Source organism: Fusarium mangiferae (assembly GCF_900044065.1).
Source record: "Fusarium mangiferae strain MRC7560 genome assembly, contig: FMAN_scaffold007, whole genome shotgun sequence".
NCBI classification, from domain to species: domain Eukaryota; kingdom Fungi; phylum Ascomycota; class Sordariomycetes; order Hypocreales; family Nectriaceae; genus Fusarium; species Fusarium mangiferae.
Genome location: NW_024573927.1, coordinates 162,736 through 188,160, shown reverse-complemented (window position 1 = coordinate 188,160; position 25,425 = coordinate 162,736). Strand labels below are relative to the sequence as shown.

Below are 25,425 nucleotides of genomic sequence, written 5' to 3'. Positions count from 1 at the left end.
GCTGGGTCCGGTATTTCGTTGCATATTTGTTCCAGTATGCGCTAATTAGTTGGCGTGTAAATCAGGCAAAACTGTTTGACATCACGTCCTATGAGTCGTGGCTCGCGGTTCGGCATCAACCAAATCCGCGAACCTGCCACTCTCGTAGGCCCGATCCACAGGCAGACATTTCGTCAAAGCTTACAAGGGTCATGGAGGTTACTCGTATGCGACCGAAGCTGAGGCAGGGTAAAGGTTGCTTCGAGAAGTGAAATATTTTAGGCAACAGATAACTCCAGTCTAAAATTGATACGGCAAGATCTCTACGGTAGACCATTTTAATGTGACTGCAATAAGACATAGGAAACACCAACACATGGAATACCTCACTGTAACCTTTTAAACGTTATGTCTTCTAATAATATTACATTAGGAGAATGGGGACTATGAGATGGCAAAGATTGTCCTAAACCGCTACATTTACTTCTGCTTATAGTTCTTGAGCAGGTCCAGTTGACTCGTACGTAGTATTCCAACCCGCAATAGGTGCAATGCACAAAGCCTCTCCAGGAACCAGGCCTTTGGTGCACTCATCGTTGTTCCGGGACAAAGTTGGGTTAACTTCATACATCACGTCCTCGTCGCAGATCTCATGTGCCTTGCAGATATCAGCGCATGATTCCCCTTCCTTGATAGTATGCCACAGGCCGCAACTGAGCGTCGTGCCATCAGCTACTTCGGCCTTCTCAGGCGGTTCCATAAGCACCACCGCCGGCCCGTTAGCACTGCTGAACTTGAGCGGTGTCTTGGCTACAGCGTCGGACGAAGCGGAACGAGTACCAGCACCAAAGGGCCCGATGCAGATTGGCTTGCCATAGAAGTCGGTTGCCTTTTGTAAGTTCGTGCAGTCGACATTGATCCATGAGTTATAGTCTTCAACAGTGTCTTCTATAACCTTCAGTGACCGCTCGATGGACCAGCAGGTATCTCCAGGTTTAACCACGTAGATGGGACACGTTGTAGGTAGGCAAAGCTTGAGGCCAGCAGGCAAGTTGCGGCAGTCGCCAATAAGCTCCTGGTTGCCCATATACAGGTATACACCTGCAACACCCGGGTTCGCCCTCGCAATTGAATCACAGGTGTCGCCCTCATTGGTGGTGTAGTATTTGTTAGTGAGGCAGTATTCTTCGGGTTTCTCGACCTTGGGCGGTGGTGGAATCTCGGTTGGGCCAGAACCGCCGCAAGTCTTGTACACCTTCTCGAGCCGCGACTGGTAGAAGTGATCGTAGATGGAGTACGATGAGGATTGCATGATCGCTAAACGGCGGCGGTAGCAGATATGGCAGAGTTCGTCACGGGGCATCTCCTCGCCATCCTTCAGCTCGGTGAACTCATCGATGATATCTGGCAACAAATAATTAGCTGTAAGTTCTGGATAAGTTGGTGGCCATATCTCACCATTGCAATATTTCTTGGTTTTCGGATCTTTGACACAAGTCTCATTCCAGCCATTCCAGATGTAGCCACCGTAGCGCTGAGGGACACCGTCTCCAAAATCTTCATCGGCGCATGCGTCTACAACCGTATTGAACCAGCTTCTGAGTGATGCTGAGCAAGTACCGGTGCAGATCTGGTCTGTCAGAGTCACATTTTCAAGGGAGCCACGATATCGAGGCTGCATGAATGAGCGAGTATGTTGGTGGCAGGCAATATCCGCAGATAAGGCCTTGACGCACGCGTCTCCAACATTGTAAGACTCGAGATCGTCGGCCTTGTAGATTTTGAAAGTGGCTCTGGCACCCAAGCATAGGCTGAGCAAGGTAACAAGATGTTGGAGGGCAACCATGACTGTTTGGGCCTGGCTTCAGCGTTTGAGGCAAATTGAAGAGCGAGGGAATTGGGAAAGTGAAACGAGCAGTGGAATTGACACAGAAAGAGGGCAGACTGAGATCTCCCAATTGATCAACGCTTGGACTCAAGTGACATCTGAACTGGCTCAGACCATTGACTAAGCTTAATGTTCCTTGGTTGTTTCTTGCCGCCGAAGAAGAAACTTTAAAAAGTTTAATCGCTCATGTGAACCGGCCATGCTGGGGGTCCGGGGTTGATTCCGCGTGGGGATCAGATAGCATTTCCGCAATACGAGGAACTTTTCAAAAAGCTGAACAGCAACCAACAGCGCCAAGAGGGCTCGGTGGAGCCACGTAAAGTGGTGAGCATCTGACTTTAGCAGCCAGGTCCCATATTTGACCTTGACATTTACTTGGCACATACGGATGTTCTCTCAATGTAACGCTGTGTTGGTTAAAAGTTCCGAATGGAGGAGGCTAGCAGGGGTAATTGACTCACGATTTCCAGGGTCCCAAATCCACTACGCAGTAATCCTCTTTGACCAGCTCAGTTGGCAGATGGTTGCCTGATCTCAACTTGTGGGCAAGGGATAATTTAAACCTGAAACCCAGCTTCCCATTTTGGGCGGATCGCCGAGGAGGCCCGCATCGTACCGCCATTGTGCGAATCGCGAGAGCGTGCTTCTCTCAGGCCGAGAGAAGGTCATTGCCATGTCTCCACCTACGGACAACTCTATGTTTGGGTTTGATGAAGAATTCATAGATGTTTCTGCGTTACGGTTAAAGACAGTAGCCATATCTTAAAAATCGCCTACTGGAAACTAACGTTTGTCTTTTCATATTATTCTGTCTGTCATATCGCATTCCGGTATTGAGATAACATCACTATACCCTTTCACGTCGATCGAATCCCTACCTTTTCCTATTGTGTAACATAATTTGCTTCTGGGTACCCTGATCTGCTGGCTTAGGGCTCTGTGCCTACTCTGAAGACAATATGCGTTTCCGCTACTGGTTACTCGTTGTATTGTTCTTCTGTCTCTACGTCGTAGATATAGCGGCAGATGACACGACCTGTAGTGCTACGAGGAAGTGCAAGCAAGGATGTTGCAACAAAAATGGCAACTGTGGTTTTGGCCCCGACTGTGAGATTGCTGTCACTGAGTTCCTTCGTATACTGACTGAAATCAGATTGTGGAAAGTCTGTTTGCCGTTCTGATTGTGACCGAAAGTCGGATTGCAACCCCGGTTTTGGCAAGGAATGGGCTAAGAGCGATAAGTGTCCTCTCAACGTTTGCTGCTCCAAGCACGGCTACTGTGGTGTAAGTGGAAGCGGCAAATAGGCTGGCATATTCGAAATTTGCTGACTACGAATTTGTAGACGACCAAGGATTTCTGCGGAAGCAAGACAGTCAAGCGCCCAAGTTGTAAGAAGGGCGGCGATATGGAGCGTGTCGTTGGCTACTTTGAAGGCTGGGCTAAGAACCGGCCTTGTGAGGTCTTCTGGCCCGAGCAGATCCCTATCGGCTTGTACACGCACATTAATTTTGCGTTCGGTACCATCAATCCTAACACATTCTCACTCGAGGTCAACGACCGCGAGGATACCAATATGTATGAGCGTCTGATGCTACTAAAGAAAAAGGACAAGAACCTCAAGATCTACCTTGCGATTGGCGGATGGACATTTAATGACCCAGGGCCAACAGCGAAGATCTTCTCCGATTTGGCAGCCTCACCAGCACGCCAAAAGTCGTTCTTCAACTCGGTAATGTCCTTTATGGCAACGCACAAGTTCGATGGACTTGATTTGGACTGGGAGTACCCGGTGGCAGAAGAGCGTTCCGGTCGCGAGATCGACTACAAGACCTTCCCTGTCTTCATGACCGCGTTGAAGAAGAATATGGAATCGGGAAACAAAGGCTTGACTATAACCCTTCCCGCATCTTACTGGTACTTGCAGTTTTTCGACATCAAAAAGCTAGTAAGTCGACGAGCCTATCTTGGCTGATCTATATCCTGGTCTTGAAACTGATCTGTTGTGTCTATCCAGGAACCTACCGTGGACTTCTTCAACATTATGTCCTATGATCTGCATGGTGCCTGGGATCAGAACGTGACCTGGACCCAGCCCTACCTCAACGCTCACACCAACCTGACCGAGATCGACTTAGCGCTAGACCTCCTCTGGAGAAACAACATCAAGCCCGAAAAGGTCGTTATGGGCCTTGGGTTTTACGGCCGCGCATTTACTGCTCAATCGGCTGCATGTCGCAAGCCAGGCTGTCTTTTCAGTGAGCCTGCCAACGCTGGCAGATGCAGTCGCGAGAATGGGATTTTGCTGAACTCGGAGATTGATAGTGAGATCAAAAACCGGAACCTGAAGCCCGAGCTTCATAAAGAGGAAGCTGTCAAGACTATCAGCTGGGGCAAACAATGGGTCTCTTTCGACGATGCGGATACGCTTAAGATGAAGGTTGACCGAGCTGGAGAGCGATGTCTGGGCGGTGTCATGGTTTGGGCAATCAGCCATGATACAAGAGATGCCAAGTACAACAAGGCGTTGGCCAAAGTACTCGGTCGCAAAGTCACGAGCGGCTCGTTGGACGATGACGAGAAAGCGGCCGACTTCGTGAAGAAGCCTTACGAGCAGTGCCGATGGACGAACTGCAAGGAGCCATGCCCTAAAGGCTGGGTACATGTCGGCCGAAGTGACCCGGGGGCTCGGAAAGACGAGCTGATGTATGATGAGACAGCCTGTGGTGGTGATGGCATTCATTCTTTCTGCTGTCCACCCGGTGAAGATATCCCAACATGTGGCTGGTGGGGGCATGAGAATGGCAAGTGTCAAAAGGAATCATCTTGTCCCAGCGGCATGGTCGAGATTGGTACAAACTCGATGAAGTGCGAGAAGCCACCACGCGTGCAGACTGCCTGCTGCAAGACCGACACTGTGAGCATGAGGGTATATGATACCTGTCGATGGGGAGAGTACCCGGAGTGCAACACTAGCCCCGAATGCCCTGGCGACTACTACAGCTGGCCCATGGCCTCATCTGGGTCTGGTTCCGGTGCATTGAGGTGCAATGGCCTCAAGAACGACCTAGGTACTCCCATCATTGGCGTGCAGATGCGCAACTACTGCTGCAACACTAAGCCCGGCCTTCGCTTTATTGACTGTCAAGTGCGACGTGATTTTGGTCCGGTACCAGATGGAGATCTTGATGGCTTCTGCCGTAGTGGATGCCCAAGCGACCGTGTCAGAGTGGCTCTTGATACCGCCTTTCACACCTGTACCTCAGAGCGAGGGGGAGGACAGGTTACCTGCTGCAAGACAGATTACTACGACGAGGTACTTGTCCCTAATGAGAAGCTCACGGCGTACAAGGAAGCCATGGCAGATTGGCTTGAGAACGAGACATGCCCGAACCCTTCCAAGGTATTAGGCAAGAGATCTGCGACAGACTTGGTCGTACGGGAGGATGATATTGACGACATTTCAACAAAGACGCTGCTCACAAACATTCTGGGCGAGATAGGAAGTCCGGTTATGTTAGCCCAAGAGACCAATATCTGGAACAGTGCTATTCGAACCCGGTACGAGTATTTGCAGATCACTTACATCAGCAGCTATATCAGACAGAACTGGCGCTTCGATTGGCAAGGCCCTTCCCAGTTGGCAATTGATATCTTGTGCGAGCCTCTTTATTGGGCTATGAAGATTAAGGCCTTCCTCACTGGCGATAAAGATGCTCTTGCAGGCGTGGGAAACTGTACACTTGCCTTTTGCGACGAGAAGGGATACTGCGAGAACTTGAGCGATGGTGAAGAAAGCCCTGATCTCAAACGACGCCACGCGCACCTGTACTATCACCCTGGCCGCCTGTCCCACTCACATCATCACCACAGCCATGGAATCCTTAAAGCCCGAGCCCCTAAGGATGTCAAGATTGTAGATCCTAGCGACCCAGCGACTACACATAAATACAGGATAGACATTCCTCCTGTGAGTTAACTCTGTCTAGCTACCTGACAGCCTTCGTTGCCTGCTAATCTGAGAAGCATCCTCCAATAGAAACACTGGCAGAAAGAAACGACAAGAACCCGACACTCAAGAACATCGTCGAACTAATAGAGCGCGATGAGTGCAGGAACGCTAAGATCATACCCAAGGCGTACCGCGACCCGCGTATTGTCAAAATAGAACGTACGTGCCCAGGCATTTGCCGATTCCCATCCAGGCTGAGCGTATTGCTGATACTTTTGCATAGTTGAACACGTGGTGGATAAATACATCCTGAAAACCTTCTTCGAAGGATCAGCTACTGGAACGTATGCATTGCCTTACCACTCACCGCCCGACCTAGAACCACGCTGACAGGGGTACCCAGACTTGCATCAGGCGTGAAATCCAAGTATGGCCCAATTCCCATCGCCTTTTGGGATCGAATGGAAAATATAGACATGAGATCAGAGCCCGGAGTACCGGCTCTTCCCGGAGGTAAAAAGACGGAGGAGATGAAGTTCATTATGAATCGCGCTTTTGAGTGTTTGGGAAGCACGGTAAACGATCAGGTCTTCATGATCGTTGAGGTGGATATCAATGAAGCTAAAGGCAAGGTAAGTCTACAATCACATTTACTCTTTCATATGCTCTGTTCTATATTCTTTTTTCTCTACTCTATCTGTTTTGCTCTCTTGCTTTACTATCTGGCTATCCCCTCAAAGGTGCCTAGAATATATACTGATTTATGCAGGCAATGCAATTGCATAGGATGGTTGCGGAAGATTATGTGTCGACCTTAGTTGGCACTGCTGGTAAGCCGAAAGAAGAAATCATAGGCGATAGGAGCAAGATGTTCTCCCGCATGCGCGCAGGCTTCAGCGTGTTCCGGTATCTGCAAATGGACGAAACAAAGAAGAAACTCAACAAAATTGTCAGGGACCTGCGAACGCAATTCAAGTTTGCGGAGTCAGTCTACAACAAGAAGTACCCTAATGAGAAAGTACAACTTGCCGATTATTGGATAGAATGGATCACGGATTACTATGCGCTCGTGTCGAAGAAGTTCAGGGAAAACATGTTGGCCACGGTCTCCGAGGTGCGGAAAGAGGTTGAGGGTAATAAGGAACGGTGGGCTGAGACCATGCGCATGAATATGCGATCATATGAGAAACAAGCAAGGGACGAGGCATCAATCTTCATCGACACTACGGGTTTTCCGAAAGACGACGACACAGAAATGGGAGGAACATGATACATTACTAGATAGAGGAGTCCATAGTTGATCCGAATTATGTATTCCCCGCAAGTCGTCCTCGCCTAGAAAGTGCGATCAGGTCTTTGACCAGTATAGTGGGAAAGCAATGGACGAACTTCCGAGAACCGTCCTGTACCTGGAAGAGAAACATCCCCGGGCCATACATAGGTATCGAGATCCTTCTCGGCCCCATTGAATCTGAGAACTGACTCCGTACCGAATGAATGCCGGCTGAGAAGCATCCATAGGTCTAGGAGATAGGCTGTTGGTATTCTCATCCAACCCCACCCCGAAAATCCCTCAGACCAACTCAGGGACACCGCCTTGACAACTGATTCGCCGTTTGTAATATCCTCCAAGACCGACTCATCAGCGACTAGAACAAAATCGTAGAGGTAACCAGTCATGGCTGGTTCAGCCCCCAAGTCCTCATCGCGACATAGTTCTCGGACACCTTTGATATCGAGGCCTTTCAGTAGCAATGGGTCTTCGCGTGCGTCAAGGCGAAAAAGACTCTTGATTAGCTGGACGTCGCTTTGGTCTACGTCCTTTTTACACTCAAAGTATCCAAATGCGAGCATAGTTTGCTGCTTCAGGGAACTCAGAAGTGTATTCCAATCACTATCAGACTCCAGGCTATAGTGCGTGCGGTAGATTGTGAAGCCCCAGTGACGGTAATACTGAAGATTGTCAGGATGCTTCCTGCTTTTGTGTTGGCGCTCGACACCTCGCGGGGGCGACCAAATATGCTCAATCAGTTCGTCGATGAGTGACTTCATGGTGACTGTGGAATTGCGGGATTAGGTAGCTGTGCTAAGAAAGGCTAAGCAAAAAGCCAGAAAGAAATTGTAAAAGACTTCGTTTGCTGTTGGCCCTTCGTGTAGAAGATTAAAATGGACAGTTGCCAAGATCCTACCCGGATCAGTGTTGATCCGCCTTAGGCCCACCTACTCTTCAAAGGCCCCCCCTTCGTAAGTAGTTATTGGCACAAAGTGACCAACAGTACAGAGTTGCTCAAACATGATCATAAAGTATGCGGTTGGCGAAACATTATCAGAAAAAGTCCAACCTCCGATAGACAACCAAAGCTCCTAGCCCATATATATTTTTAGTCCGGCGAGCTGAGCGTAAAACTCGATATCGGACGCATTGTCATGAGTGACCTTGAATTAGTGGTCTATACTGCCAAATTTTAAAGCAAATTTGAGTCAACGTACCTTGGGGAAGAGGGACGCTACTGTGCGTAGGTACTCCGTAATAAGTTGAGCTTCAGGTGGACTCTGCTCTGACTCTTCGCCGGAAGGTCTACTGTATTTGATTGGCTATCAATAGTCCAGCGCAGCCCCACTTATTGTTACATGTCAAGTTTGCGGACCTACGTACGGTTACTTAATAACTCCCATCGAACACTCGTCTCTATCCTTAATGGACTCATTTACTCAACAGCATGGTATCGTCCCTCCTCCCCAAGGCCGCATCACCTTATCATGAGTTTACTGAGAGACCCATGAACAGATTTAACTCATCTGGTCCTCCATTCGATGTGCCAGTAACTATAACTGATCGCGATGGTACTCTTATCCATGAACAAGAAGGCCAAGGTCTTCTTTACACGATAATCACCCACAACGACGTTGAATTTCTTGAGAAATACTTCGCTATTGATCCTAGAGCTATTCCAAACCTATTTAACCTTCCTGACGAAGATGAGGCCATTTGCGACTTCGGCGACTTGTTCCGTGCCGCAGCCGAAAGTGGCAGCCTTGGCACAATCCAAACACTTTTGAATTACACCACAAAAGACCTTGATGATGCGACGAAGCCTATCAGATTGATCAAGCCCAACTTCTTGCTCTTGAACGTGGCCGCCCAATTTGGTCGTATTGAGATTGTGCAATGGCTCCTCGACACCCAGCCATTATACGCCAGTATTCAAGATCGAGATTTCCAAGGCTTTACCGCCCTTGCAGCAGCTGCGGATCTCTTTTCATTTGGAAATTGTTTCTCCCCGGCCTGGGACGAGATCTGTTATGATAACAATGAGGCGATAATGAATCTACTGCTTGATCACGATGCCTGCGCTTCTGATGTTGTCCATCCGACGAACGATAAGCATCAAAAGCTCCCTAGCGTTCTTACCTTGGCTGCCCAGTGGGCAAGTAGCGATTTACTTGGAAGACTCATCGATGGCGGCGCCGATGTCCATTACAAGGTAGCAGTAGGCTCTTGGAACCTGGGCTTTGGGTCTCAAAGTGATTTACCTGTCGAGATAGAGGTCACAGCACTGTTTCTTGCATCCTTTCGCGCTAATCCCAATGGCGTCAAGACTCTGGTTGATCGCAGAAGTGATGGATTTAGTATCGCAGACATGGTGTGCTCTCCAGACTGCGTTGGAAGCCTCCCTCTTCACTGGGCGGCTCGAAACCAATTACCAGATTCGCCTGGTGCCATCCCCCTATCGATGCTACATGATAGAGCTGGAAAAGTCTACCGCACTATTAGGCAGCTCTTGGAATTTGCTCCCACTACAGTTAACATTCAAGATAATGATGGAAATACGGCATTGCATTACGCCACCGAATTCTTCAGTAAGAATGGCAAGATATATACTTCTATCTCTGAACTCCTATGCATTTGGGGCGCTGATGCAAGCCTTCGAAATCATAAGGATCAAACACCTCTGCATACCCTGTTCTATGCCTTCAATCAAGACACACCTGTTGACCCAGTCCTCATATCCCTTTTACTCGCCCACGGTGCCAAGGCTACAGATGTTGATGATGCTGGAAACACTCCTCTTCAGATTGCGCGCTTGGGCGTCAGAACTGGTAGCGATGCTTTCTCACTCTTGCTTCAGCATGGTACTGTCCCTGTTCTGCAAAGTTGCGAGCAAAGGGACGTCTACCCATAGGGTGGCTCATTTTTATTGTCCCGTAGAATTAGGCACCGAAGCGGAAGAAAATACGAGGGTACAAGATGATATAATAGATATAATGATGACGGTTGGAGGGGCACACTGGATGGATCTCGAAAATGAAGCTCTCAAGTCCACGCGACAGAGGTATCGAGACTCCAGGGCTGAGTGGTTGGCGCGTAGGCGTGTGGAATAAATGTATTAGTAGCGGAGTCGCTCTGAGGCACCGATGATCACCGTAGCAAGTCATTATGCAGAGAGCGAAGGAGCAACATACTGTAGCGCATCAGATTAAAGCGGTAACCCAGAATCTTGAACGTATAGGTAACTAACCTCTAAGAGTTCGATACTTGATCTACCAACATACTCCGACGTCAAGCACAGGTCCATATAAAACCCAACGAGTACATAACACGTATCCCAAAGGCGAGTGCATTTAGCCCCAACCGCTGGATTCCACTTAAGCAGTTGGGCCGTGGTGATATGATTCTACTGCTGGGGCCCACTTCTTAAACCCAGTTTTAAGTATAAGTACCGACCAGAGCCCGCACATGTTGTGACCCCATCAAACCCTTTCTCGATTCTTGAATATCTACCTCCAGTCATGCCTCTGCCGCCACTTCCCAACTACAAGTTTTCCTATGAGGAATTCACTGTGGATCCAAACCAAGAGTCTGAAGCTGATGGATTTGGGCGCCTTTACGCGACGCCCATGACAATGACTACTGAGGATGGTTCCATTCTATATGAAACTGGAGACTTTAACCTACTGTTTCAGATCATTTGCTCAAACGATACAAAGACCCTTGAGCGATATCTGGTCGCCGCACCTAGGATCATCCTAGAGGCATCGAAAATTTTGATAGGGTATCAGGGCATTCACGATAATGAAGATTGCCTTCTGGAAGCAGTCCAGACTGGATGTCTCAATGCACTCAAAATGCTTCTATCTCACTTCATGCAATTGCGGGAGGGGGATCTTATGCTGCAGGTCAGATTCAAGCAGCGGCGCTACAAGCTGCTCAACCGCGCGGCAAAATGGGGCCATATCGAGGTGGTGAAGTACTTACTCGACAATCAGCCACTGTACGCCGACATCCATGCACGGGGCTCTCATGGTCACACTGCATTACTGTGTGCTGCAGATCTCTACTGTACCTAGTTTCTGGGTCCTCCCAGTGGAGAGAGAGCCAATGCAACCAAAAACGAAGCAGTGATGAATTTGCTGTTGGATCGAGGTGCCTGCGCTTCTGATTCCATTCCCTTCTGGAATCAAAACGGGAAACTAAGCACTACAGTTTTGTCTTTGGCTGTGAAGTGGGCAAGCCCAGAGTTGATAAAGAGGCTCATCGCTAGTGGTGCCGATCCTAATACCAAGGTGATGAGAGGCCCTGGGGGGCTGATTTTTTGGAATCAACATGATCCGTTCAACGAATTACCTGCGCTGTTTGATGCCTGCACTCACGCCAACTTCAAATTCGTTGAGACTCTGATTAATTGCAGAGACATTGCCGTTGGTGTTACCGACGTCTTGTTCACTCGCGACAATCGAGGAAGTATTCCTCTCCACTGGGCTACTCAAAGTAGACTGCCAGCCGAGTTCGACGGCTTCCCTGACCTCGAAGAAATAGCCCAAAACATCGCAAACACCGTCGAACTACTCCTCAGTCTTGACCCTGCGACAATCAACGTTCAAGATAATGACGGAAATACACCTTTACACTATGCTACCCGGTCAGAAGGCCGACATAATAAGTTATATATACCCGTCTTTAAGCTTTTATGCGACAATGGTAGCGATGCTAGTGTACGCAATAAAAATGACGAAACACCTCTGCACACCTTGTTTCTTCTCCATCGAAACAACAACTCATTCACCGACCAAGATCCTGTCGACCCAGCCGCTATATCAATAATGCTCGCCCACGGTGCAAGCCCCACGGATACCGACAATGCTGGAAACACGCCATTGCATCTTGCGGCTTCTAATCTCCATTGGACCGAAGCATTGTTGTATCTTCTCGAGCGTGGTGCTGATCCTGCTCAAAAGAATCTGAAACAAGAGACGGCTCTTCACAGAGCTGCTTGCGGTAGTTATAAAGGGACTCATCTCCTCGTTAGATCCGATGAAAGGATCAGAGCCCAGGAGAATGTGCTGGCAATCTTAGTGAAGGCTGGAGGAGATGAGTTGATGGATCAAGCAGATGCGGAGGGGAAAACTCCGCGACAGATTTGCAAGAGCAAGAGGGATGAGTGGATATTGAGGGATATACGTTGAGTCAAGAGCATATGTCAAGGTTCGTTGCCTCAGTTACGAGAGACTTGAATAGGGGTCGTATTTAGTAGTAAGGATTTTAGCTGTGTTAGTGGAGAGGCTCAGCCATTGCATAGATTCGTTATGTATTCTCGTTTTCAAAACTGACTGACTGTTCTTCTATCTTCATAAAAACCTTTGAGGTTAGTTCGTCAAGTTCCCTTACCACATCTCGTCCTTTTGGTTACGGTAGTAGCCCCACTGGCGAATTTCCGAACATCCCCCAGTACAGAGAAGTGCCACATCCCCGGGCCAGATATGATCTGCAAGCTCTGCTTCAGATCCTCGAAATCTAATACAGAACTCAGTCCGGTATTTATTCCACATCAGAAATGTCCATAACTCCAACAGATAGCCCGTTGGGATCCTTGCCCATCCCCATCCCGAGTGACCATCAAACCACGACAATGAGACAGCCTTGACAATGGATTCACCTTTTTCTATGTCTTATAAAACGGCTTCATCAGCGAGCAAAACATAACTGAACAAATAATCTGCCATAGCTCGACCCTCGTGGGGCCGTGTGCTCACGCGGTACTTGGAGGCTGCTTTCTCCACAACCTCAGTCTCTTTGAGCTTTTCAGCGTTACAGAATTCCCGAAGACCTCGAGCATTGAGACCATCCAGACCGGGAGGATCCTCCCGGACATCAAGATAAAACAATTCCTGAACTCGTCGCAGGTCCTCTTGGTTTGTTTCCCCGTCGTCCTCAAATGCTCCAAATGCGAGCTTAGTCTGATGCCGCAAGGAGGATAGAAGCGCTTGCCAATCCTTATCAGACTCTTCACCATAGTAGGTACGGTAGATGGTAAAGCCCCATTTGCGGTAGTGGTGAAAGTTGTCAGGGTTTTGCCTCCCTCCTGGCTCCAGCTTGGTCCCGCGCCGGGTCACCCAAACCTCATCTATCATTTCTTTGATAACGTCAGACATCTTGACAGAGCTTGATTATGAAGATGTGTCTGGTAAATGTTTTACTTTCTGAGCTGCGTGTTACAGAAGTCGATTGACAGGTGGCGAAGAAAAGGGATCTGCTCGGATGTGAGCTTGAGAAGAAGGCTTTAGCAGAAACTGGGAATGGCTGTGATGATGTGATTGAAGCAAGAATAAAATCAGAACCAAATCATGTTGGTTGACATTCTTTTAGATAAGGTAAGTCACGTTGAGATAGCACGGTGCTGTTGATTCGGAGTATAAATTCCCCGACGTAGGCGAATGTGGAGTGATACAGGGACGAAAGATATAGCGAAGTCATCATCATTCATAGACAAGCTACAAATCTTTTAAATTCTTTCGTTAAGTCTCTGCGTATTTAAAGTCATTCATATAAAACTAGATGTAACTTAGCCAACTGCCATGTAGCCACACGATTAAATTAGCAAGTGTACTGTCCTTACTTGCTACATAGACTAGCAGCTCCACTCCAAATACATGCCGATGACTCATTCCCAGCAGCTGAGGGATTCTAACTATAAGTACTTAGTGATCGGTGTTTATGTATAAACAGGCTCAACCTCCCTTTAATCGCTTAAAGACTTAAGAATAATGCCGCCCACTCTGCTCAAAGATAAATCGCCCTACAGCAACTTCATTCGGGATCCGAACGAGCATCATAATGACGAAGAACTTCCATACACACCAATGACTATGCTTGATCACAATGGGTCTGTTCTGTGTGAAACAGATAAATTCGACCTCCTTCTTGCAATCATCCATCGGGATGATGTGACGACTCTGGAGCATTATCTCGACATTGCGCCGTGGGTTATCGAAGAAATAGAGGAGCTCCCTCTCTATTACTCCTTCTTCTACACGGCCGTATCAAACGGAAGCCTTGGTGCACTCAGGACGCTCTTTTGCTACTACGAAAGAGTCATAGGACCGATCCAAAGAATCACTTTTCGAAAACGCGGTTTCACCCTGCTCAACTAGGCTGCTAGACGCGGCTATCTGGACATAGTAGAGGATTTACTCCAAACCAGCCATTGTACGCTGATATTTATGAGCGAGATTATACAGGCTGCACTGCTCTTGCTGCTGCCTTGGATCCATATTCTACTAGATATATGGAACCGTTTAATTGGCAGCCTTCTGTTGATAAGAGCGAAGCTGTGATAAATCTATTGTTGGATTGGGGTGCCTGTCCTACTGACGTGGTTGCACGGGCTCACGAAGACTCACCATGCAAACCTGAAACGGTCCTTTCAATGGCATCCGAGTGGGCAGGTGCTGAGGTGATCGAGAGGCTCGTTAACGGTGGCGCAGATGTCCATGCCCAATTCACGAAAGACTCGCTGCAACTACGCCTGTACGACGAGCAAGATTATATCGTCGACAACATCACTGCAATCCACATGGCTTCTTTTCGTGGCAATTTTCTTGCTCTGGAGACTCTACTCGCCCATCATGGGGACGCTATCAGCGACCTGGAAATGGTGTCCTCTTGTGATAGTCGAGGGAGTACACCTCTTCACTGGGCTACACGGACTAAGCTGTTTAACCCCAATTCATACGAAAGAGCACAGAACATCAAAGCAACCATCGATCTCATTTTGGATATGTGTGCTGGAATAGTTAACATTCAAGACGCTGAAGGGAACACAGCCTTACACTACGCCTCTCAATACTTCGGTGGAAATGGAGAGGTCTTTATGTCAATTTTTGAAACGATTTGCGACAAGGGTGGAGACGCAAGTATACGCAATGCTCGGGGAGAAACGCCGCTTCATACTGTGCTCTCCAGTGCAGAAGAGACAATCGACCACCAGATCTTATCTCTCCTGCTTATCTATGGCGCAAAGATCAACGATATTGATCATGCTGGAAATACCCCTCTACATATTGCAGCTCGAAGACTAGATAATCATGGCGTAATAGCTTTCCTTATAACACAGGGCGCTGATACTGCTATTCGTAATTCCAAAAATGAGACACCTGTCCATTTAGCCGCTTTCGGGAATGTACTCACCTCGGGTATGGCAGAGAAGGTTGAGACGCAAAATCTGGTTCTCGCAACTCTAATAAGCGCCGGAGGAATTGGGCTGATGGATCTTCCCGATGCAAATGGAAAAACACCAAGGGAAATCTGCAAGGAGCGGAGAAGTAACTGGAAGAAAGATGAGGACAGGGACGGTCTGATAAACAGACGCCGTGAACGAAATCTGGCAAGTGCCACAACTGTTAATCCCGGATGTTATCATAAATAAAACTTGGAAGATTACGCTTTATCTCGGGAACTTTGTGTTCAGTGGAGTATCTCGCTCAAATCGAAGTAGTGCTGTTAGTGCCTTAACTCAAGTTCAGCTTCTCGCTATAGGGTATGGAACCTTCCTACCCCTCATCTTATCCCAATTACTCCCTCGCCTAGCAGGGTAACATTGCAACAGAATGCGACATCACTTCCTGGTAGTCCTTGCTAGAGTTACAAGTTTTGCGAGTGCGGAGCTGTGGCCATACAGTCGCTACGAGGGCTCTCATAATGCTGGCTTCGTCACGAATCCGTCTCGCCATCCATCGCGAGAGTCGGTTCAAGAGCCGACTGATTATTTCGTCCAATGGCTTGAAAGTCTTGTAGAAACGGACGACAATCCCGAGTTAAAAGATGCTTTCGAGAATGGTACCATCTCGGGCAATGTTAGTAGGATCGAAGATCTATCCGGCCAGATTGCCACTCCACAACGACCAGTCATTGGCCCGCAAATCCCAGACCAAGGTCCTGATAATGATCCAAAGGTTGAGCCGAGCCTGCTTTTCAGAAGCCTGAACTATGAATTGGAACAGGATTGTCTCTGTAACAAATCGACTTGGTGGTTTCGAACATATGAAGGGCACTGCAATTGGCTGAAGAAAGGCGAAGCAGGTGAAGGTTCAGTTGGATCGGCCAGACCACGCGATTATCAACAATACACGTATGCCGACGGCATATCCAAGCCGCGAGAAGGACCAAACCCACGAGCCGTTAGCAATGCATTCTTCAAGAGGAGAAAGAAGATCTACTATGACCATACGCCTCTCCTTCTGGGGCTCATCGAGGTGAGACTATTTCATCCGTGACGTCTAGATCCTCAATTTTGACTTATCCAGTTCATTATGCATGACGTTACATACAGCCAAGACTCTACCGATGAGTTTATTGACGTCCCGATGCCAGAGGATGAAGAGAGATTCCTGCTGAGCACCACACTTAGAGTGCCAAGAACAGCGTCAATGCCCGGGACCGGCACTTCAAGAAGCAACCCTCGTGAAAACATGAATATGGCAACAACGTGGCTCGACATATCATCGTTGTATGGCAGTAATGTCGATGTAGCACACCGATTGCGATCAAAAGTTGATGGCAAGCTTCTGACTCAAGAGGTCCAACCGCCTGGAACCAGGGCAAAAGCCTCTTACCTTCCCTTCAACACCATTGGCGTACCTACTAACACGCGCCCTGGTGTTGAGCCAGAAGAATTGTTTGCTGGAGGTGATCCCCGTACCAATGAGGACTGGCTAGTCCTCGGTATTCATACATTACTACTTCGAGAGCATAACAGGCTCTGCGATATTCTCAGAAAACAGAAACCGACTTGGGACGATGAGCAGCTTTATCAAACTGTACGAGTGGTCATGTCCGCAAAACATGCTTTGATAGCCAACGCGTACCAAATGGCCTATTGGACCGATGAGATGCCATGGCCAAGAGATGACGGATTCCCACTTTATCGTCAGATGTTTGGTGAGAATGCATTGGAGATAAACCCTGCCAACACCTATCCTTGGCCGCTTGTCACTAAGAATGGAAAGCCAATGACGGTCTCAGCAGAGATGGCTGTCGTCTATCGCTTCCACGAGTTCATCATCCCGAGTTTCCCGATCAAGGATCAGAATAATGCGACATTATGGGAGCAGAATTTGTTCGATACGAGCTTCAACAGCACTGGGTTTCTCGACGTTGGGTTGGAAAGAATTCTTACGGGGGCATTGTCCTCGCATATTCCCAACTTCAAGTCTGGAGTAGATGAGAGTTTTAGAAGCGCTGGACTTTATCGCGGCCGCCCCTTCGACATTGTCGTCTCAAGCATCGTGCATGAACGAGAGCAAGGGTTGCCAACGTTCAATCAATATTTTCGCGAGTATAACGCTCAGGATCCAGAGGTTGTGGTCCCGATCCGTGACACTTGGGATAAGTTTTCGACTGATCCCGAAGTCATCCAAAATCTGAAGAAGCTCTACAAGCACCCTGACGATGTCGACCTCGTCGTGGGCTGCCAACTTGACGAGGAATGGTTCCCCAGTACTACCGTTCCCAAATCAGCCTTGATAATCAGCCTCTTCAGCTTATTTGGTATGGGAAACTCGGACCGCTTCTCTATCGGCTTCGCGATGATGCGCTGTCTTCTTGTGGATCGCCCGTGGGATTGCCATCCCAGCAACGCTTTGGAAGATCTGATATGGGAGCGGAAAGACGTGCCTGGATTTCCCAACTTCAGGTTTTACAGCGACTTCTGGGTCAAGGAACTGGATCTGCCAGCCCATGGGACGAATCTCTTGTGGCGCTTGATCACGGAAAACTCGGAGATCAATTGCGCTCAGAGATCGCCTTTGTTCCCTCCTGACAAAGATACCAACCCGATTCTTTGTTCAAGAGAAGCAGGTAAAGTGTCTTCATTGGCTGTGCTATTTAGCCTCTTCCAAATTGTCCTATCCCTATTGAGACAAAGCCCTTATAGCTTCGTCGGTACAGTCATCATCACTGTGGGGAGTGGCATCATAGCAACTATGCAGTACTTAAGATCGAAGACTATAATTAAACGCAGATAATTTAGTGGAAAGAGGATTTGAATATAGGATTCAAACCCTAAGAGCCTGGCTTGGTGACTATTGGTATTAATAGAAATAAGGTTAACTCTAGGATACTAAAGAGCAAGCTGTACTTGATGCCTTAATGATAAGCAGATCGGGAGGTACTGCAAAGATTTGATGAATATAAGAGACTGGTCTAAAGAAGAAATGATGATCTACCTGGATTGAGATAAAACAGAGAATGATTACATTGAGTACGGGCAAGCTTTGGAGGATGCCTCAGCGAGATATCGATAAATGAGAAGCCCTGTATACTACCACAGAACAGGAAGACAGTTGCATTGTAGTTCAACTCTGACTATGGTAGAATTTACAATTAACTCGTGCTTTGGATACGTCAAGGCTATGTATAAAGTCAAGGCTATAAGTGTCAAAGATGAAGATTTGCTTTGAACAAACATTTGTAATCCGATAGCTGATTGAGCTGTACCAGATACGGTAACTGGGACAGTGCCCACCCGGCGCCCGCCCTTTCAGTCGCGCGCGGCAACTCCCAGGAGCAGAAACAGGGCGGGTTATGGTTAGCTCAGCGCCAGCCGGCGCGATAATTAAGTCCGGAATGGCGTATGATCCACCTAAACCTCTGTTCTGATGATCCCAGCGGCAGACTTGTCGAAATTGATTTGTAATAGAGCGCTGATTTATTACCTCGGGATTTCTTAGTTGACCGGTTTGCCTCCAAGAAAGAACTCCATCAACCATGGGTACCAATTTGGCAAAGCCCGGGGAAATCCCTGGGGCCAAGGAACTTCCGCCGTTATCGAAAGATGAGTTCGACGTCTGCAATCGTCTTGCAATGCGAATGGATCGATTTGTAGGTCATGTCCTTGCACATTAACCTTTACAAATGCGCCATTCTAATAACAACAAGCATGACCATTTCCGATACATGTGGGAAATGCTCTACCTTGCCGCTGATACCCAGCAACGGCCATCAAATCTTTCGCTGAAACAATTCATTGATACAGGTAAGCGCTCCTCCTACGCATCGCGGTCTGCACTAACAGCTTGACTGCGCAAGGTATCCGATTTATCGATAACCTCGAAGGACATCACGGAATCGAAGAACGGTATATCTTTCCGATACTTGCGAAGAAAATGCCAGAGTTCAGGTCCAATACGCGCAACCAAGCGGCCGCCGAGTTACTCCAGCAGCACGAGGAGATCCATAGTGGAATAACAGCAATGCGGCAGTACTTGAAAGCGTGCCGGTCCGGTAATATTGAGTTTCGGTTTGGTGTTCTCCGAAGCAAGATGGAACCATGGGGCAAGACGCTGCTGAAGCACCTGGATCAGGAAGTCAAGACATTGGGAGCTGAAAGCATGAGACGATACTGGACACTCGAAGAGATGGACGAGTTTCCATTCTAGCCTTGTCACAATTTAATATTAGTTGTTATCGCAATCAGGCCACTAAAATGGCCAGTCGCTACCTACTTGATTGCCGTGTCACTGACTATAATAAGTTGGGATAAGCTGTGAACTTCGAACCCCAAGATATATATGTTTTCATCTTCTTTTGATATTAGCCTCGGTCAACTGGCGGGAAGAGAAGATGGTGGCAGCATTGGCGGAGGTTGAAACATAATTGCTGCTGTGTCGAGTCAAAACCTGAATAGGTTTTAGAAGCTATTATTAAGAAATTGGAGATAATAGTGATGGCAGATACATACATTTCTTCCTAATCAATGATATCCCTGGTGCAACTAAACCATAATAATTTGCTAGAGTACCCGATCTTTTCAGCGTTGGGTAAAAGCACTATCCTGCTTCAGCCACTCCCGGAACCCCTTCACATTAGGGTGAATACTTTTGGCCAACTGAATATCGGCGTTATATCCTTCTGCCTTGAAACAATCCAACATAGTGCCAACCTCCTTTACTCCAGCTTTCAACGCTTTGCCCAGCACGCGAAACGTCGTTCCGATGCCATGGCCTGTGACCTGTTTAAAGACCAGATTCATATCACTGAATGTGAGCTCTTCTCCAGCGATACCAATTGCTTTCTTTGCGAAACGCTCGTGGTCGTTAAAAACCTCGGCTGCAAAGACGCCGATATCTGAAGTGGCGATCCATTGCAGCGGTTTATCCTTCATTACGTCGCGGTAACTGGTCATAAAGACCTTGGCCTCAAAACCAGGCGCAATGTTGTCAAAGAAGATGACAGGTCGCAGGATCGTCCAACCCATGCTGTTTTTGCCATTTGCGGTTTGATCCCGAAGGTACTTTTCGATCTGGTTCTTGACCTGGAAATGCGGGATATTGGTCGGGTTGTTCCACGAGTAATCGTTGCCACCGCGGTCGACACTCGAGTAGACAAACTGTCGCACGTTGTGCTTGATTGATTCATCGATCAGCCCCTTGCCTTGTCTCAACTCGGTCTCGGAAGTCGCTCCGTTGCCCACAACAGCTTGGACAGAAAAGACACCCCAAATCGGCCCTGAGGCGACCTTCTCAGTGGCTTTGAAGAGACTCGATACGTTGTCGAGATCACCCTCAACGACCTTGACGGAAGAAGACTTCTGGGCCAAGCGAAGGGCAGTCGGGGACTGCGCATTGCGCGTGACGGCGAGGATGGTGAACTTGGAGGGATAGCGATTGAGTAAGGCCTGGACAACGGCGCCGCCTTGCTTGCCTGTGGCGCCAGTGACAAGTATATTCCGGGACATTGCAGTTCGCGGTACCAAGATACTAAAAATGTGACTACACAAGGCTTTGTCTCTGTAGATCTAAACTGTTAAGAGTCTGAGCTTTTATCTTGAGAAGCATCTGAGGCCCGTTTACCTATTTTTTGTCTTTCTTTCTAATCAATCATCCACATTACGAAGCGAGGTTACCTCGGACAATTGGATTTGTCTCGAAGGGTCGTCCAGAACGATGGGGATAGTGTTCAGTGGGCACCGTGTTCATCCGCATTAGGAAAGCCAATTATTAATATGGCATGATAACAACGTACCGCGCGGTTAAGTCAGGTACAACAACCCTTGCGATTTGGTGCTAAGCTAAGCCCACTTGGAAAATCGAGATTGTTCTCGTGCGTGCCTGTGCCGATTCGAATTGGGTTGTTCTACCAAAGGGTCCGGAATGTCCGATTCTGCTTCCCTGGCTCCCTGTTTCTTAATGATCTTTTGCCAATAGATAACCCTAGCTATAGCGCCCCCAGACCTACTTATACTGCATAAGAAAACACTGGCCATACCGGTCGCAGTCAGCGATTACGTTAATAAAAGTCATGTACAAATGACTACCTTCACATTTCACATTGAAAGAGGTACCAGCAAACTTGCTTGGCATTACTACCTACTCCTTGCTACTGACAGGACCAAGAGGTCATACACAATGACCTAGTAGATAAAATATCAAAACTCCTAACCTATCCGTGATAAAAACATTCACTCGGTGATTTCCTTGCGCATCACTTTCGTATCGCCTCGTGCTCATCAAATCCTCCACTTCAGGAACAATTCCACTTTGGGTCAAGTACACTCTCACTTCTTCGCATTTGCCTTCTTGGCCTTCTTAGCCGCCTTCTTAGCAGCATTCTTCTTCTTCTTTCGGTCGGCCTTGGTCTTTTCCTTGGTGTCGATGGGAATCTCGTTCATGTTCTCTGCGATGTCCTCTGCAATGTCCGCCGTAATATCCTCCGCGACGTCCTCTGTCTTCTGTCTGTCGAACTCCTAGTTCTCGTTGACCATCTCGACAAACTCTTGCTTCTCCTGCTCAAGCTGGTCGACCATCTTGACGCGCTCCATCAAGAAAGCCTCGAATCGATCGGCAGCGAGATCAGAAGTGAGAGTGGGATTCTCGCTCTCTCGGAGATCATTGATCAGAGTGGCAAACTTGTCGTTGCCCTTCTTGATGTTGGTGATGATGTAGTCATGGCCTTCGATCAGAGCCTTGAGTCGTTCGTACTCGGCATCGACTGGAGCAGCAGAGTCGTTTTCCTTCTCCTTGTTCTTCTCGTACTCCTCTTCGATCTTTTCTGCCACCTGAGCCTTCCAGTCTTGCATCATATGCTTGAGAGTTTGGACATGGTGGTGAGTAGTCAGGAGGAACTGATAGCGGTAACGAGCCTTCAGTTCGATGTTCTGTTCCTTGACGGAATGTAGCTCCTCCTGTTCAGTTGCCTGAGCTTCGACAAGGCTCAGACGCTCGCGAACACGGCCAAGCTCGGCTTCCTTGGCAGCAGCCTCAAATTCAGCAGAGTGCCAGTTGCGGTTGGCTTCGTCGAGGCTTTGGGAGTAGTGCTCTTTGAAAGACTTCTCGTACTCAACTTGAGCCTTGATCTCATTGTTTTCTGACTCGAGAGCCTGAATCTTGGCAGCGTATTCAGACTCGGCAGAGTGCAAGTTGCGGCTGGCTTGGTCGAGGCTGTTGGAAAGCTGCTCCTTGGAGGACTTCTCGTGCTCGAATTGAGCCTTGAGCTCGCTGTTCTTGGACTCTAGAGCTTGGACCTTGGTAGCAGCCTCAAGTTCAGCCGAGCGCCAGTTGTTGTTGGCCTCATCAAGGTTCTTGGAGAAGTGCTCCTTGAAGGACTTTTCGTACTCAACCTGAGCCTTCAACTCGTTGTTTTCGGACTCAAGGGCTTGAACCTTGGCCCGCATCGCGTTGAGGTGAGCGATCATCTGATCAAAGACCTTGGGTTCCTTTAGCTCAGGATGATTGATTGGAGATTGGAGGCATACCTTGTCAGTGTTTTCAGTGTCAACCTCAGTAGAGGTAGTGTTGGTAGTCTGCTCGAAGGCGGGAGCAAGAGGGTTGAGGGCAACAGGTTTCTTATCCTCAGAGGAGATAGTAGAAACCGACTCCGGAGTAGGAGAGCGGGGAGCGGTCAACTCAAGGAAGGCCATGTCGAATTGTTGATGAGATGATGTGCTTGTTGTGCTTGTTGTGGATCGTAGTTGTGTGTGAGTGTGTCTTTGTTGACAACGACTGTTGGTAAGATTTGTGGTCGATGGTGAGTTGGTGAAGGTGAAGGTTGATGTTGGTTATTGTTGATGAAGAAGGGAAGAATGGATGAAAGTTGTTAAGAAGATAGATGAAGAAAGTGAAGATCGAAGATCGAAGATCAGTTGGAAGGAGGAAGAGAAAAGAGAAGGAAAGAGATCGAGCAGGTCAAGGTTTTATTGGGAGGTTTTGGGTGTTGACTCTGAGCCACTGGCAGCTGTCTGTTGTCCTGTTTGGCACTGGACGTTGACCATTGACAGTGGCAGAGCTACACGTCGCGTTTTCTGGCGTGCTGGCAGAAGGCATGTTCAGCATGGCAGTTAAGCATGAGTGTCAACACAATCATGAACGCGGCGCGTACACCGACGCGGCACTGCGACAGATGTGTTCACCTCTGTTGCGAGAGCCCCGAGCAATTTTCTGACTCTGATTTACATAAGATTCACTACTCTTCAGGATATCCAAGTTATAGCGCAGAGTGTTCTTTGAACACGATTGGTATGTGACGAGTTCAGATTCTCATTGACCTCGCACTAGGCAAACGCCTCAAATTTATTTACAAATTCCCAGAATTTTCAGAACTTTCGCCAAAAAGATAATCTACAACAGCTCGTTCCCAATACACCGATGCCTTATACCACGCGACCCGAGGTACACTGCCACGATTGATCCCCCTTATCGCTTCAGCCAATGCCGGACCCCCTCCCTCGTCCCGAATCTGCCGAAGAGAGTATTGATATGTCTTGAAGGAAAACACTAACGTGTTATCATTTTCCATCAACCTATGAAGCGTTTGCCTCTCACATCGAACATTCATTTCTTCAGGGTCTAGATCAGTATTCTTCATCGTCAACACCCCAATACCAAGCCAATCAAGAACCGTCCTGATCCAGTCCATCAGACACAGGGGGAGAACTGTCAAAGGGTTCTCTCTCGGTGCGAAGAGATCGCGGTCAATGGATATGTTCCAGTTGTGACGCTTGACAGCTTTGCCCTTTGGAAGGGACGTGAAGTAGCGATTCATTGGCCTCTCAAGCTTTTCTTTGTAACCAGGGACTGGGCCATGGATCTCTGCTAGGGTTTTATTCAACTTGAAGGCAGGGTTGAAGGAGAAAGGATAGCAATCAATGAGTGCTCTTGCAACGTAACTGTCGCCTTGCCGTTGGAGAAAGAACAGCTCTGCATCGATGTTTTCAGCCAGGAGGCGGAGAATCGCCTTGACGTCGTTCGGCGGGTCCAGGGGAAGCTTAGTTGATGCTGGACCAAAGAGTGTGTCGCCTTTGGAACGGTAGAGAGACGGATACCTTCGCGGCAGGTATGTTCTTACCATCCACACGTAAAACTCCTTGACGGCAGCCTCCGAACAGGGCTCAGAAGCAATGACCATATCGGAATGTTCAGCGACAATCTTTCGTCGCAGGGCAAGCCTCTCCTCTAACGTTTTGTCAATCGGTATGATGTCCGAGAATGTGCATTTCTCAAGACCCATCGTGAGGTGATACTTGGGCTTCCATGGCCGTGTCTGCACTGGCTCGGCTTTGTCTAAGTCAAAGTCTTCCAGTGGCTCGATGTCGTTGTAATCGCTCGGTAACTCTTGGTGGTGGTGGTGCTGGCTTTCTTGGGGAAGGGAGCTTTTCTGATGTCACGATATCAATGTTTTGTTACTAGCATGTTCCTCTGTGATCACAAAGGGCACTTCGCCTGAAGAGACGTACTGGTTCATGTTGTTTCTTGTTACTCCACCATACAAGGGTCGCGGTTAGTGCGGCCAACAACACAGAATACCAAGAGTATAAGTCAGCCATTATAGGAGGTAGGAAACGATGGAGGTGATTGCGGAAGATAGGCTTCTAAATGCATGAAGTTTCTGTTATTATTGATATACTTCAATGTCACGTTATATGTATCAGGCAGCCGAGAAGTCAATCATCTTCTTATCTCGAGATTCGCGAACATCAAACGCGGGGTAAATGATGAAGCAGGCCCGCGGACGCCGCGGCGCCCGAATTGCGGCGCCAGATACCCGGCACTCATCAGCTTGTGTCCTTGCCTAAGCCTATGGCATGGAGTGATATTGAACGTTCGTTCTTAGTAGAGTCTATACCAGGCAATTCAGGTATGTTAATTGATGCATTTTAAGAGAAGTCCAAAGTAATTAATAAATTGATATCTCTAAGCACTACTGATGGCAGTAGTACTCAGTGCTTTAAAGAAACTAAATATATACTTAGGATACTAACCTGCTAACTAGGTAGTATACCCTTTGTCTATTGCACAAGTAGCCAGCGCTGCGTTAGAAGAAACAGTTTCATGCTGTTA

The 25,425-nt window shown here is 48.1% G+C and overlaps 12 protein-coding genes across 12 annotated transcripts; 6 read left to right on the top strand and 6 right to left on the bottom strand.

The window, feature by feature from the left end:
• Positions 1–469: 469 nt before the first annotated feature.
• Positions 470–1,825, bottom strand: FMAN_13152 (uncharacterized protein; the record flags this gene model as incomplete). The annotated part of the gene is made up of 2 exons (XM_041832585.1): positions 470–1,383; positions 1,438–1,825. 2 exons carry the CDS (start codon positions 1,823–1,825, stop codon positions 470–472), a joined length of 1,302 nt encoding a protein of 433 aa, XP_041683034.1.
• A 1,001-nt stretch (positions 1,826–2,826) lies between these two features.
• Positions 2,827–7,087, top strand: FMAN_13151 (uncharacterized protein; the record flags this gene model as incomplete). Its single annotated transcript, XM_041832584.1, has 8 exons — positions 2,827–2,974; positions 3,021–3,151; positions 3,211–3,813; positions 3,883–5,835; positions 5,892–6,036; positions 6,101–6,161; positions 6,221–6,449; positions 6,587–7,087. The coding sequence occupies 8 exons, from the start codon at positions 2,827–2,829 to the stop codon at positions 7,085–7,087; spliced, it is 3,771 nt and encodes a 1,256-aa protein (XP_041683033.1).
• Positions 7,088–7,152: 65 nt separating this feature from the next.
• Positions 7,153–7,869, bottom strand: FMAN_13150 (uncharacterized protein; the record flags this gene model as incomplete). The annotated part of the gene is made up of 1 exon (XM_041832583.1): positions 7,153–7,869. One exon carries the CDS (start codon positions 7,867–7,869, stop codon positions 7,153–7,155), a length of 717 nt encoding a protein of 238 aa, XP_041683032.1.
• A 728-nt stretch (positions 7,870–8,597) lies between these two features.
• FMAN_13149 (uncharacterized protein) lies at positions 8,598–10,001 on the top strand (the record flags this gene model as incomplete). Its single annotated transcript, XM_041832582.1, has 1 exon — positions 8,598–10,001. The coding sequence occupies one exon, from the start codon at positions 8,598–8,600 to the stop codon at positions 9,999–10,001; it is 1,404 nt and encodes a 467-aa protein (XP_041683031.1).
• A 607-nt stretch (positions 10,002–10,608) lies between these two features.
• FMAN_13148 (uncharacterized protein) lies at positions 10,609–12,282 on the top strand (the record flags this gene model as incomplete). The annotated part of the gene is made up of 2 exons (XM_041832581.1): positions 10,609–11,158; positions 11,303–12,282. 2 exons carry the CDS (start codon positions 10,609–10,611, stop codon positions 12,280–12,282), a joined length of 1,530 nt encoding a protein of 509 aa, XP_041683030.1.
• A 483-nt stretch (positions 12,283–12,765) lies between these two features.
• On the bottom strand, positions 12,766–13,248 carry FMAN_13147 (uncharacterized protein; the record flags this gene model as incomplete). Its single annotated transcript, XM_041832580.1, has 1 exon — positions 12,766–13,248. The coding sequence occupies one exon, from the start codon at positions 13,246–13,248 to the stop codon at positions 12,766–12,768; it is 483 nt and encodes a 160-aa protein (XP_041683029.1).
• Positions 13,249–14,522: 1,274 nt separating this feature from the next.
• On the top strand, positions 14,523–15,521 carry FMAN_13146 (uncharacterized protein; the record flags this gene model as incomplete). Its single annotated transcript, XM_041832579.1, has 1 exon — positions 14,523–15,521. The coding sequence occupies one exon, from the start codon at positions 14,523–14,525 to the stop codon at positions 15,519–15,521; it is 999 nt and encodes a 332-aa protein (XP_041683028.1).
• A 181-nt stretch (positions 15,522–15,702) lies between these two features.
• FMAN_13145 (uncharacterized protein) lies at positions 15,703–18,117 on the top strand (the record flags this gene model as incomplete). Its single annotated transcript, XM_041832578.1, has 2 exons — positions 15,703–16,347; positions 16,399–18,117. 2 exons carry the CDS (start codon positions 15,703–15,705, stop codon positions 18,115–18,117), a joined length of 2,364 nt encoding a protein of 787 aa, XP_041683027.1.
• Positions 18,118–18,859: 742 nt separating this feature from the next.
• Positions 18,860–19,530, top strand: FMAN_13144 (uncharacterized protein; the record flags this gene model as incomplete). Its single annotated transcript, XM_041832577.1, has 3 exons — positions 18,860–18,973; positions 19,031–19,127; positions 19,181–19,530. The coding sequence occupies 3 exons, from the start codon at positions 18,860–18,862 to the stop codon at positions 19,528–19,530; spliced, it is 561 nt and encodes a 186-aa protein (XP_041683026.1).
• A 371-nt stretch (positions 19,531–19,901) lies between these two features.
• FMAN_13143 (related to nucleoside-diphosphate-sugar epimerases) lies at positions 19,902–20,828 on the bottom strand (the record flags this gene model as incomplete). The annotated part of the gene is made up of 1 exon (XM_041832576.1): positions 19,902–20,828. One exon carries the CDS (start codon positions 20,826–20,828, stop codon positions 19,902–19,904), a length of 927 nt encoding a protein of 308 aa, XP_041683025.1.
• A 1,008-nt stretch (positions 20,829–21,836) lies between these two features.
• FMAN_13142 (uncharacterized protein) lies at positions 21,837–23,009 on the bottom strand (the record flags this gene model as incomplete). The annotated part of the gene is made up of 2 exons (XM_041832574.1): positions 21,837–22,796; positions 22,845–23,009. The coding sequence occupies 2 exons, from the start codon at positions 23,007–23,009 to the stop codon at positions 21,837–21,839; spliced, it is 1,125 nt and encodes a 374-aa protein (XP_041683024.1).
• A 653-nt stretch (positions 23,010–23,662) lies between these two features.
• FMAN_13141 (uncharacterized protein) lies at positions 23,663–24,911 on the bottom strand (the record flags this gene model as incomplete). Its single annotated transcript, XM_041832573.1, has 2 exons — positions 23,663–24,742; positions 24,822–24,911. 2 exons carry the CDS (start codon positions 24,909–24,911, stop codon positions 23,663–23,665), a joined length of 1,170 nt encoding a protein of 389 aa, XP_041683023.1.
• Between the last annotated feature and the right edge of the window lie 514 nt (positions 24,912–25,425).